The following is a 12726-nucleotide window of genomic DNA, read 5'->3' as shown; positions in this document are numbered from 1 at the left end:
AGTAAATTATTGCTTTGAATGCCATTTGTACAATACTTACAGTTTAGAGGTCAACCCTCCTTAGAATTTTGAACTTTTATATCCCATTCAACTTCCCCATTGGGTAAGTTCATGGCATCTCAAACAGAGACCTTTGCTTACTGACACCACTTTGGTCTCAGCCCTCCTGTTCACAGAAGCAACAATAAATTTATAAATTTTGCTTTTTAATTTTATTCGACCTGGTTTTTCTCAGCATCGACCTAAAAAAAACCACTACTGAATATTGTATAGGAAGCACCCTGATAAATGCTTTGTACTTTACCTTATTTACTCCCCAAAAGTAGCCTGAAAAATGCTAATTTTATTTTTCTAACTTTTAAAATAAGGACTTTGATGTGACTTAAAAATACTGAGACACTTACCCATGGTCACAGTGCCAACAGGTATCAGGCAGAGAAGGGGTCCAATTCAAAGTCTGTCTGACTACCACTTCCCTCCTAACCACTGCACACAACAGCCTCTTAGTTCCTTCTCAGGCCCATGATTCTAAAATCCCATCGAATCAGAGCTAGATCAAGTGAGGGCAGGGAGGGGAGTTTATATTCTTTCCATAATGGAAGACTGGCAGGAAGCCTGTAACTAAGGAAGTTAACAGGAGGGTTTCACATATAATGTTCCTCCAGAATAGCCAACCCTCTCTCCGTGACACCCCCTCCTCACCTCGCATGTAACACTATTTGGGTCATAGCTTCTCTCTGCTAAATGATGGAAAGGATTTAGCGAACCACAGTCCAGATTTCCTCTGCCCTTAATGATGGCTACACTTAGAGTGGCCACACTCCCTGGGATCCTGCTTCTTTTTCAGTAAAAAGAGGGAGTTAGACAGAGTTGTATCTAAATTGCCTTTGAGCTTTAAAGACCTGCCTTGGAGACACTCATTTCCTATCCATGGAAAAGGAGGGCTTGTTAGGCAGCCGTCAGTGTCTATCACAGCAGCAAATGCATGAAGGTGCACCAGTCAGCACAAATGTGTCCTGTTCAATATAAGACATGTAGCATTGTGCTAATAAAGCTCCTGACTCCCCTCTCTACCCTCTGCCACTGCCCTCTGAAAGCAGCCCTCCACACTGTGCTGCTGGCACAGAACCTGGTCCCTCCATGACCTGCACACTCCCTGAACTTACTGCCCTTACACTTCAGCCACTCAGGGCCGCTTCTCAGCCAGACTCACCTTCTTTACAACCAGTTGATGAGTTCTCAGGTTTTCTCCAAAGAATCTCATAGGGTGTGGGCTTTTGCTTTGACTGTGAGGATGAAGTGTTTGCGCCCTCTTAACCCGCTGAGCCAGGAAGCACATATTGGGTGGAGCCAGTGGAGGAACTGTTTGCCTTTAAAGAGACAGTCATATTGCCCCTAATTTGGTGGGTGCTTCAGATTTGCCAAATTGAAACCTTTTTCTCCTTGTGCCCAATCTCACACCCAAATTTCCAAAGCTATATTCGGTATTTTGGGTTATAGTGGTGGATCCAAAAGGCCATTATTAAATGACCTAAATCTTGCCCAGAAAGCCAGGCACAGTGTCTGTCATCTTCCCTGGTGTAGTGGGAAACTGTGGGATCATTCTATAAGAAGAAAGTCGGCTTATGACTTCGTGAATCCTTGGGTGTTCACTGGGGATTGTACAATATGGGTTTTGAGTCTAGTCTTTTAGGAGGATCTCAAGTTACTCATTCAGAAATTAACAGGACTCAAGTACAAAGTCAAAAGAGTCCAAACCACTAAGAGCCAAGGAGAAAAGAGGAAGAGGAGGCCTGGAAAAATGTCTCCAGTGACCACACAGGCTCTTTGGTTTTTTTCATATGGTTCTTGCAAGATTGAAAGCCTGTATGACCTAACAAGTAAATAGGCACCTGGGGTGTGGATGCAACTTTCCCTCCAAACCTTCCTACCTTCTCCCATCCCAGGTCCAGACAGAGTCAATTTATCCTAGATTTACCGATGGATGGATGCAACAGCCTCTGGAAATTGTTTTCAAGAGAGGCAAGCTGTCAAAACTCTCACCGTTGACATGATAATCTAGATGTCTGTTGCATCACTATGAAGATATTGATTTTTATTATATATTTTGGTTCACTAGGTTGAGAATTTAAATCAGGCAATATTTAAGCTTGAGGGTAGGTACTAAGAGGACCATATGTGGCAGGAAGTAGTAGACAATAGGGTGACTATCAATGGAGGGAAGCAGCTGGATTTGGAAACGATGGTATTAATGACCATATCATTGGACCAATTATTATAGTTAATGACTTGAGTCATGTTGAAGGGCCCCAGGTGAAAGTTTTTCAACTTCGAATAAAGACACAGAACAGGACCAGCTACACAATTTGCAAGGACTGGCATAAAAGGAAAATGCCAGGTCCTTTGTTCAAAACTTATGAAGAATTTCAAGATGACATTACAGAGCATTAAACCTTGTGAGGGGCCCCTCTAATCACAGAGCTCTGAGAAACCCTAAAGGTCACACACAAGGGAGCTTACCTTGACAGGCTTCATATATATGAGTCAAGAGCAGAGCCAAAACCACATTTCTTGCTCAAAATATCTCCACCATTGCTCAGTTTCATTTCACTCTCCATATTTTTTGAATGAAACTTGTCCTACCAGAAGCTTCTTGGATTTTTCCTGATCAACTAATTGATTACACTCAAGTACACTGTTAAGTTCCTTAAAGGGAAGAGGAAAGTAATTATTCTCCCACAGTCTCTGTCTCTCTGCTGCTGGTCCCCACCTGCAAGTCCATGAAGTTGCTCTCCCGCTCCCAGGATGCTGCTCCTTCCACGTAGTCAGAAGCAAAGAAATGAAAAAAGAGAAAGCCACAGCTTCCTTTTATACATTTTCCCTTTATTTTTTATATTATACATGCTTGGCAATAATGATATATATGAATTTTTCAAAAGATTGGGGTTTATTAAAAAACATTTCTTTAATTTCTGTCAGTGTGCCTTGTGGAGCTCAGGGCTTTTTCTACTTCTGGGATCCAGATAAATGCAAAGCTCAAACTTATTACATTACAGAAATAATAATTAAAGGTGAAAATAATGGGTTCCTCACACTATCCTGACTCTCCTACATATCAACAAGTAACTTTGGTATATCGTTGCCTATTGCTGCCATAATCGATTACCAAAAATGCAGTGGCCTGAGGCAATACAAATTAATTCTCTAGAGTTCTGGAGGTCAGGAGCCTGAAATTAGTCTTATGGAGATAAAATGATGGTGTCATCAGGGATGGATTTTCTGGAGGCTCCAGAAGATAGTCCATCCCTTGCCACTTCCAGCTTCTAGGAGCTTCCAGAATCCCTTGTCTTATGACCACATCACTCCAATCTCTGCTGCCATCATCACATTGCCTTCTTCCTCCTTTTATCTTCTTGCCTCCATCTTCTAAGGGCCTTTGTGATTACAGGTAGGACTCATTCAGATAATCCAGAACAACTTCCCCATTTTAAAATCATTCACTTTATCACATCTGCAATAAGATAACATTCACAGGTTCTGGGGATTAGGACATGGTTTTCTTGGGGAGCAGGAGGGGCAGTGATTTTCAATTCTACCACATGTGGATAAGTTAGCCTCTCTGCAACTCACTTTCATAATCTTTAAAGTGGAGTATTTATTTCATCAGGGTTGGTGTTGATACCAGAGAGTGGGTGCTGTTGTTAAAAAATACTTAAAATGTGGAAGTGGTTGTGGAATTGGATAATGCACAAAAGCTGGGAGAATGCTCAGGAACCTGATAGAAAAGACCTAGATTCCCTTGAAGAGACTGTTGCTGGGAATTTAAATATTAAAGGTGAGCTCTCAGTTCAAAGTGAAGACCATGGTATGGGACACTGGAAGAAAGGTGATACTTGATAAAAAGTGGGGGGAAGTCTCTGAGTTTTATTCTATTGCTGGATGGAAAGAAGACCTTGTAAGCGATGAACTTGAATCTTTAGCTGAGGAGGTTTCCAAGCACATTGTGGGGAGTGCAGCCCGGTTTCTCCTTGTAAAATGCAAAAGGCAAGAGATCAGAGTAATGCCCACCAGCCAAGTATCTCCAAGGATTGGTAGTAGGCACAAGGAGCTGGGAACCAGCATGGGAGGATCCTCCCCAGTGCCTTCAGAGAGAGCCAGACTCTGCCGAACTTTTTGCTGGACCCCTAGAACTATGGGAACATAAGTTTCTGTGGCTTTAAGCTACAGTTCATGGTACTGTGCTACATCAGCCCTAGGAATCTCATATGACACCTTGCTCCTTTCTTCACATTTTCTCCTGCCCTCCTCATGTTCATCCTCTCAGCGTCCCAAAGATTTCCCCTTCTGCATGAGCCTGTGTTTACTAGCGTAAACCTTCCCACCCCCACATCTGGCCCAGGAGAACCACGGAGGCTGCTGATGAGTCAAGTGTTGGCTTTCTTAGAAAGGCCTTTAAACTCTGCCTGACCCTGTTCTTGGAGATTTCTTGCTGTCCAGGGTTTCAGACCCTAGATCTTCCCCCACCCCATCCTTTCTACTTTGACCTTTTGTGGACTCAGGCCCTTTAGAGAAGAATGTAGTAATTGTCAACAATTTATACAATGCCAAAACAAAACCAAACAATTGTTTCTTTTTGAGAGAGACGGAGGAAATTAAGGACTCCTGGACTCTTAAGGGAAGGGGCAGATTGCCAAATGGTGTGAGCACAGCAGGTCTTAAGAACATCTTTGCCTACCCTCAGACCCACTGATAAGAGCTGACCTCACACTCCCACAGAACACCAAATTCACACAAAAGAAGAGGTTTACAAAACACAGAGACACAGAAAACACTACAGTGGTTATCAGAGGGAAGGAGGGTCAGGGGGCAGTAAAGGGGGTCAAATATATGGTGATGGAAGGAGACTTGACTTCGGGCAGTGGGCACACAACTCAATATACAGATGACGTATCATAGAATTATACACCTGAAACCTAAATAATGTCATTAACCAATGTCATCCCAATGAATTTAATTCAAAAAAGAATAAATAGACTTACAAAAAATTAAGGAGGGCATTATCCCTATGAAATAAGACAAATGAGCTTTCATGCATTTAAATACACTGGAGACACCTGACTCAGCTGGCAGCACAGGATGGCTAACATGTCTGACAGTGTGTCCCCTTCTGTTAGCCCAGTGACGCTTGCTTTGTTCCATGCATGAGCTTCAGAGCAGACTGTCATATTAGCACATAATTAGCACAGTGTCTGCCATTAATATGTGAAATGAAGTCAGGAAAGGTTTGTACTTTTGATTCTGCCACAATTGGATCTATGCCTTTGGACAAAACCATAATCCCACTGAGCCCTGGTATCTCTACAGATGAGAAGATAGGGAAGTGTCAGATCACTAAGTCTGATGCCACCTCAAGGATTTACATTTTATACCAATAGCTGGGCCTTGTACCTAGAGAACAATTCCCTAAACTCTCCCACTGGTTTGAATCCTAAGAACTGACCGCTTACCCACACATCTTCTCAGATGTTGACTGGTTGTAGTGATAAACCTGTGACAGCAAACAGGGTTCCCAATGGAAGACCATTGGAGGGACCAGTCCTGGGACTCTTGGGTTGAGGGGTCTGTGTGAAGGAGCAATATCACTGTGGGCCTCTGCTCCCATGCTTTGAGTGCCTGGGGTAATCAGAGTCATGTATAGTTACAGACAGTGACAGATCCCAGCCCCATTACCATGTGGCACCAACAGCCAGGAAGGCAGGAAGCAGGGAAGCAAGTGTGCTTCTCCCCCAGTCTCTGCCACTCTCAGCACACCCTCCGCTCCCTTCCTTACTCACCTGCCAAGATGTTTGAGTCCCCCTTCCTCCAAAACCCACTTGTTTGTTTGCACAACCCTGAATTCTTAGCCCTTCAATGAGGAAAAGAGGCTCCTTAGAACAGGAACTGGGAAACATTTCTGAGGCTGCTGGATCCATCTGGAAGCATTCAGTCACTTGCTATTTTTCTGGGATTTTCAGTTTTGTTTCCACAATTTCTGCTGTTATCTGCATTTCATCCTTTTGGGTTTAGTTTGACTTTTTTTGTTTGTTTCACTCTAGTTCTCACATAAATATATGTCCTTAAGTGCTTTATTACTACTGCTAAATGCTCTAGATGCATCTTTAACAAGGGGAAAAGGTGCAATTTTAATGTATATCTAAGCATATGACAGCACAAAGTTTTTGGTTTCACATAATCCCATCTATTTCCAAGAAATGAGCTACAGGATGTTATCGTAAATTCAGTTATGCACAGGAAAGTATGCATCCTGCCTCCACCACAGCACTTTCCGGACTCACATCCTTTTTATTCTGTTTAACTCATCACTTGAAGTTTCGGTCACAGCACAGGCTAGAAAGGCTAGGTTACAGGGCCCATGTCCCCTTATCTGTACCTGCTGAAGTGTTCAGAGTGATGAGAGGTGAAGGCTCAGCTAAGAAGAAACCTCATCATAGAGATCACCCTCAACAGTGTTTAGGATCTATTCAGACCCCGCCTAGGCTGGTGCTGGCCTGAGGATGAAATGGGGGAGTTCTCCTGTGAGTCTCCAAACCCTCACCTGTTCCTCCTCCAGAGCAGGCACAACACTTAGTACTTTGACTCTGACATGAGCCAAACAAAATAAATTCTACTCTGAATTGAACCGGTGTTCATGGGTGTTGCCATCTTTCAAATTCTAACAATGACATTCTCAAAGCTTAACTTGTGAATGAACAACTAATTCAGCCTCATTGTTTTGGAATATTTCTTGAAGAAATATCACTTGGAAATATCACTTAAAATTAGAATTATGGGACGTGTTTCTGAGCTGTGAAAGACCATAAATAGCTATCTGGAAATATAAGGAGACACCAGCATTTCTCCTGTCCTCTGTAAGTATAACACATCTGCATTGATTGGAAAGCCAAGGGCTCCAGATAAACATAGAAAACTGGAAGGCAATGGCACCTGTCACCTAGGCCCATTTATCAATAGTTCATTCAACCCCACTAAATAACCACAAAAAGGGAAAACTAAACTATACAAAATCCATGCATTCGGCAAGAAAGAAGATGAGGGGAGCTAGCATGGTAGCCACCATTTAATCTAAAACTACTGACCAGGTTTCCACTTGCAGACATCATCGTGAGGAGCCCTGCAGAATTATTGCTGGTGGAACAACCACATCTGGTGAAATCTTTTAACAATTAATGTCTTTAAAAGCTGCCCTAAGTTCATATAGCAAATGAAGAAATGTTAATTTTTTGCAATATACCAAATTTTAGTACCAAGAGTGCGTGGTACTTAACCCATGACTTCCTCCCTCCCCCACTCACCTTCAGCTCAGCTTAAGGGAAACTCCACTCTGGACAGGTGTGGTAAAGAAGATGGGGCTCCTGTTCCCCTCAGTTAACCATCAAGTGTATGCTACCTTACCACTAGGGGCAGGCTGGCAGCATTTCTCATGATGCCCTTTAACTCTGAGTTACAGGACTAAACTGGTGACCACAGCCAGAGGCACCCGCCTGCTCCTCTAGTCATAGCACAGAGGCTCTATCCCAGGCACAACAGGCTAAGAATACTGAAGCTCAGCGGCCCACACTCCAGCTCCCTCATATGATGGAGGGTCCATCCTGGGAGAGGCAGGTTGTGAAGACCGGAGACTACAATCCCAGCTTATAGCCCAGAGCAATGGTTCAGCACTTTTGAACAGGAGGAAAAGAAGTCCATAATTACACAGAACTCCAAAGCTCTCCTCAAAAGAAATGACTTTATTTGAAAACGAGTGTGGGAAGTTCAAAGGGCACTCTTGAAAGCAGTGAAAATTTATTGGTAAGTAGTTTACAGGAGTCTGGTAATCCCGTAAGAGTTTCAAGAGGAACCATAGGTCAGCAATGTACTAGAGAGAACCAAGAAAAGAGACATGTACAAAGGGTCATTCTAGGATCCAAGAAAACCTGAAAGACTGGCTCCAAAAACCACCCTGCAAAGGAAACCAATTTTGTTTATATCAGACTGTGGAGCAATTTATGCTCAGAGACATTGTAAATAACAGGAGTGCAATTAGCTGGCAATTGGTAGACATAACAACTGGGTACAATACAAATGGAGACACAGAGCTTAACAGAGAGATTCAGGAAAGAGGCAAACAAGGAGAGCACTGCTAAGACTATTGTTATCCCAGGTGACATCCCAAGGCTGCACCTTCTGAGAAGCATCATCAGAGGTTTCACACTGCAGGGGACATAGACTTCCCCAGAAGAGTCCAGCCATGTCACTAAACAAACATGCAAGCAACAGCAACTTGAGCCCTAGAAATGCAGAAGGTAGATCACTGTGCAGAGCACTGCACTACATTACTTAAAACACCCAGTTTTTAACAAAAATGCAAGGCATACAAAGAAACAGGAAATTGTGACCTATGTAGTGAAAACAACTCAGGCAGCAGTAACTCTCTGTGACAAGGCCAACATATTGGATTTGAAACAGTGCTTCAAAGCAGCAGTTTGAAGTATGTTTAAAGAACTGAGGGAAATAATTCTTAGAAAATAAAAGAAGCTATGATGAAAATATCTCATCAAATAAATATTGTCAATAAAGATAGGGATTATTTTTTAAGAACAAAATATAAATTATGGAGTTGAAATTATAGCTGAAATGTAATTTTTACTAGAGAGGCTCAAAGGTAGGTTTGAACGAGCAAAAGAAAGAAACAATGACTGGTGTACAATACAGAGTCAAGTGGAACTAGACTCTTCAATACTAATAGTTGCATATTTTAGCATCCCCCTTTGGATAATGCATAGATGGACTAATCAGACGGTCAACAAAGATGAGATGTGGTGATCCAGATAGATCTCACACTAGAGCACTCCACCACAAAAACACCAGAATACATATTCTCCGCAATGCACAAAGAACATTCTCCTAAAAAGACCATGTGTGAGGCAATAAAATAATCCTCAATAAATTTAAGAGGCTTGGAACCATACAGAGTATAATTTCCAGCCACAATGAAGGAAACATTAACAATCAGTAACAGAAAAAAGACTTGAGGAAAGAACTATGTGTGTGTTTTTTAATCCTCACCTAAGGATATTTTTCCCATTGATTTTTAGAGAGTGGAGGTGAAGGAAGGATGGAGAGAGGGAGGGAGGGAGGGAGGGAGGGAGGGAGGGAGGGAGGGAAGGAGGGAGTGAGGGAGGGAGGAAGAGAAGAGAGAGAGAGAGAGAGAGAGAGAGAGAGAGAGAGAGAGAGAGGTAAAAGAGACACATCGATTGGTTGCATCCCACAACCATTCTGACCGTGGTCCATGAATTGGACCTGCAACCCAGTTACATGTCAATGACTGTAAATCGAACCCGTAACCCTCCAGTGCTCAGGTCTATGGTCAAATAGCTGAACACCCCATCTAGGGAAAAACCAATATTAAACAACACAATTCTAAATTACCAATGAATGAAAGATGATATAAAAAGGGAAATTATAAATACTTTGAGATGAATAGAAATGAAAAAAACAACATAGCAAAACTCATGGGGTGTAGCCAAAGCAATACTTAGAGGAAATTTTATATCTGGAAATATACACATAGCTATTGATATTAAACCAAGAAGAAAGATCTCAAACCAATATCCTAATATTCCCCATTAAGGCAGTGATTAAGTCAGCAAACAAAACCTAAAGCACTAACAAGAAAAATACAGTAAACAGTACAAGTGGAAATTAATGAACTAGAAAATAGAAAAACAACACAGAAAACCAACAAAACCAAAACTTGTTTCTTTGAAAATATCAAAAAATTGACAAATATTTAGCTAGTTTGACCAAAAGCATATAGAGAATTAGTAAAATCAGCGATGAAAAAGGGACATTATTACTAAGCTTATGGAAATAAAACAATTATAAGTATACATTATAAACAATTTTATGCTTTCCAAATTATATAGCATAGATAAAATGGAAAAATTCATAAACTATGAAAACTAACTCAAAGAAAAAATGGGCAACTAAATAGACCTATCTATACTAATAAAAGGGCAATATGCTAAGTAGACTGGATAGACCAGATGTCTTCCAGATGTCCTTCAAGACAAAACTCATGGAGGCAGAGGCTATTAGGGGCAATCTGGATGGCAGAGGAGAGCAGTTAGGGGCGATCAGGCCAGCAGGGGAGAGCGTTTAGGAGCAATCAAACTGGCAGAGGAGAGCAGTTAGGGGCGATCAGGTTGTCAGGGGAGAAAGGTTAGGGGTGATCAGATAGGCAGGCAGAGGTGAATAGGGGTGATCAGACAGGTAGGCAGAATAGTTAGGAGTGATCAGGCAGGCAGGCAGAGGGGTTGGGGGGATCAGGCAGGCAGGCAGATTGGTTAGGGGTGATTAGGCAGGCAGGCAGATGAACAGTTAGCAGCCAGTGGTCCTGGATTGTGAGAGGAATGTCCAACTGCTGATTTAGACCCGATCCCTGCAGTTGAACATCCCCCAAGGGGTCCCAGATTGGAGAGGGTGCAGGCCAGGCTGAGGGTGCCACGTGCCCTGTGCATGGATTTCGTGCACCAGGTCTCTATTAATATATAAAGGGATTAAATTTCTAATATAAAACATTACCTACAAAGAAAACCTAAAGCCCAGATTCTATCCAACATTTCAGAAGTATTAATAACAATTCTTCACAAACTCTTCCATAAAATAGATGAGGAAAAGCACATTCTAATTTATTCTATAATGCCAGTATTGTCCTGATACCAGAATATAAAAAGATAACACAATAAAGGAAAACCTCAGATAAATATCTCCTAAAAATATGGATGCAAAAATCCTCAACAAAATACAGTTGGTCCTTAGGTTATGTCGGAGATCCCTTCCTATGGTAGGATGTAACACAATTTTCACCATAAGCCACCTACATAAGCACCTTCATCACTCACATGGAGCACATACACAGCGGTAATGAAGTAAATCAGTAAAAAAAATTAAAAGAAAGATGACCTTTACTTGTGGTAAATAAATAATAAAAACCATAAAGCACATATGTACATACAAGGGTAAATACTGTATTATCCTTACCTTTACTATTGTTGTTGGCTTGCACACTGGACGTTGCAAAGGGAGGAAAGACAGGCTTACACTAGGCTACTTGGGGGAGAAGGTCTGAGAGGCAGAACCTACAGAAGGTGCATGAGATACTGGGGCAGGTGAGTCTGGAGAGGCATATGAGGTAGAGGGTATGGGATCTGTTGCAGGCCTCTCTATCTTCTTAAAATAACGTCCGAGGCTAGTCTGGAAGGATACCTTCTTCTTGTCCTCCCAAATCTCCTTATAACACCGTAGACTACCCATGACCCCTCTGGCAACCTTAGTCTACCTGTCAATGTTGGGGTCCTGAGCCTCAAACCTTGCCAAGGCATCCTCTATCATGGCAAAGGCCCCTGTTAATTCCTTGCTTGTAAATCTCCTAGGCTCTGGGGTTGGTGTGTCTTCCTCTTCAATTAATTGCTGTTTCAGTTGAATGAGGTCCTTGGTAGATAGCTCCTCTCCATGAGATGCCAGCAGCTCTGTAACATCCTCTGCCTCCACCTCCAAATCAAGCTGCTTACTCAACTCAACAGCATTCATTATTATTATTATTATTATTATTATTATTATTATTATTATTGTTTTATTGCTTAAAGTGTTACAAAGAGTATTACATATGTCTCCTTTTTTTCCCGCCCTTGACAATCCCCTGGCCTCCCCTACCCCCCAGTGTCTTATGTCCATTCGTTATGCTTATATGCATGCATACAAGTCCTTTGGTTGGTCTCTTACCCCTTCTTCCTGCCCCCCAACCATCCCCGGCCTTCCTGCTGCAGTTTGACAGTCTGATTGAGGCTGCTCTGCATCTGTATCTATTTTTGTTCATAAATTTATAATGGTCTTTATTATCCATAAATGAGTGAGATCATGTGGTGTTTTTCCTTCATTGACTGGCTTATTTCACTTAGCATAATGCTCTCCAGTTCCATCCAAGCTGTTGCAAATGGTAAGAGTTCCTTCTTTTTTACAGCCCTTATCGGTGATAACATTGGCAAATATGTTCTCCCATGTGGTGGGCTTTCTTGTTGTTTTGTTGATGGTTTCTTTTGCTGTGCAGAAGCTTTTATACTACAGCATAGTATTCCATCGTGTAGATGTACCACAGTTTTCTAATCCATTCATCTACTGATGGGCACTGAGGCTGTTTCCAGATCTTAGCTATGGTGAATTGTGCTGCTATGAACATAGGGGTGCACATATCCTTTCTGATTAGTGTTTCTGTTTTATTGGGATATATTCCTAGAAGTGGGATCACAAGGTCAAATGGGAGTTCCATTTTTAGTTTTTTGAGGAAACGCCATACTGTCTTCCACAGTGGCTGCACCAGTCAACATTGCCATCGGCAGTGCACGAGTGTTCCTTTTTCTCCACATCCTCGCCAGCACTTGTCGTTTGTTGATTTGTTGATGATAGCCAGCCTGACAGGTGTGAGATGGTACCTCATTGTTGTTTTGATTTGCATTTCTCGGATAATTAGTGACTTTGAGCATGTTTTCATATGTCTTTTGGCTTTCTGAATGTCCTCTTTTGAAAAGTGTCTATTTAGGCCCTTTGCCTATTTTTTTATTGGATTGTTTATCTTCCTTTTGTAAGTTGATGAGTTCCCTATAATGTTGGAGATTAAGCCCTTATCGT

General features: G+C 41.9%; 1 protein-coding gene across 1 annotated transcript in view; it reads right to left on the bottom strand.

Annotated features, from left to right (window-relative positions):
• LOC102429997 (GTPase IMAP family member 4-like) overlaps positions 1-539 on the bottom strand; it is a gene marked incomplete at its 3' end in the record, with an annotated part of 6753 nt that extends 6214 nt beyond the window's left edge. The window contains exon 1 of the mRNA XM_023748842.1: positions 405-539. Within this exon, the coding sequence (XP_023604610.1) occupies positions 405-408 (4 nt within the window). The remainder of the gene's footprint in view (positions 1-404) is intronic.
• Positions 540-12726: the final 12187 nt, after the last annotated feature.

This window comes from Myotis lucifugus, unplaced genomic scaffold (genome assembly GCF_000147115.1).
Source record: "Myotis lucifugus unplaced genomic scaffold, Myoluc2.0 scaffold_1908, whole genome shotgun sequence".
Lineage (NCBI taxonomy): Eukaryota > Metazoa > Chordata > Mammalia > Chiroptera > Vespertilionidae > Myotis > Myotis lucifugus.
Note: the sequence above shows the minus strand (reverse complement) of the source record. Positions and strands in the feature narration are given on the sequence as shown.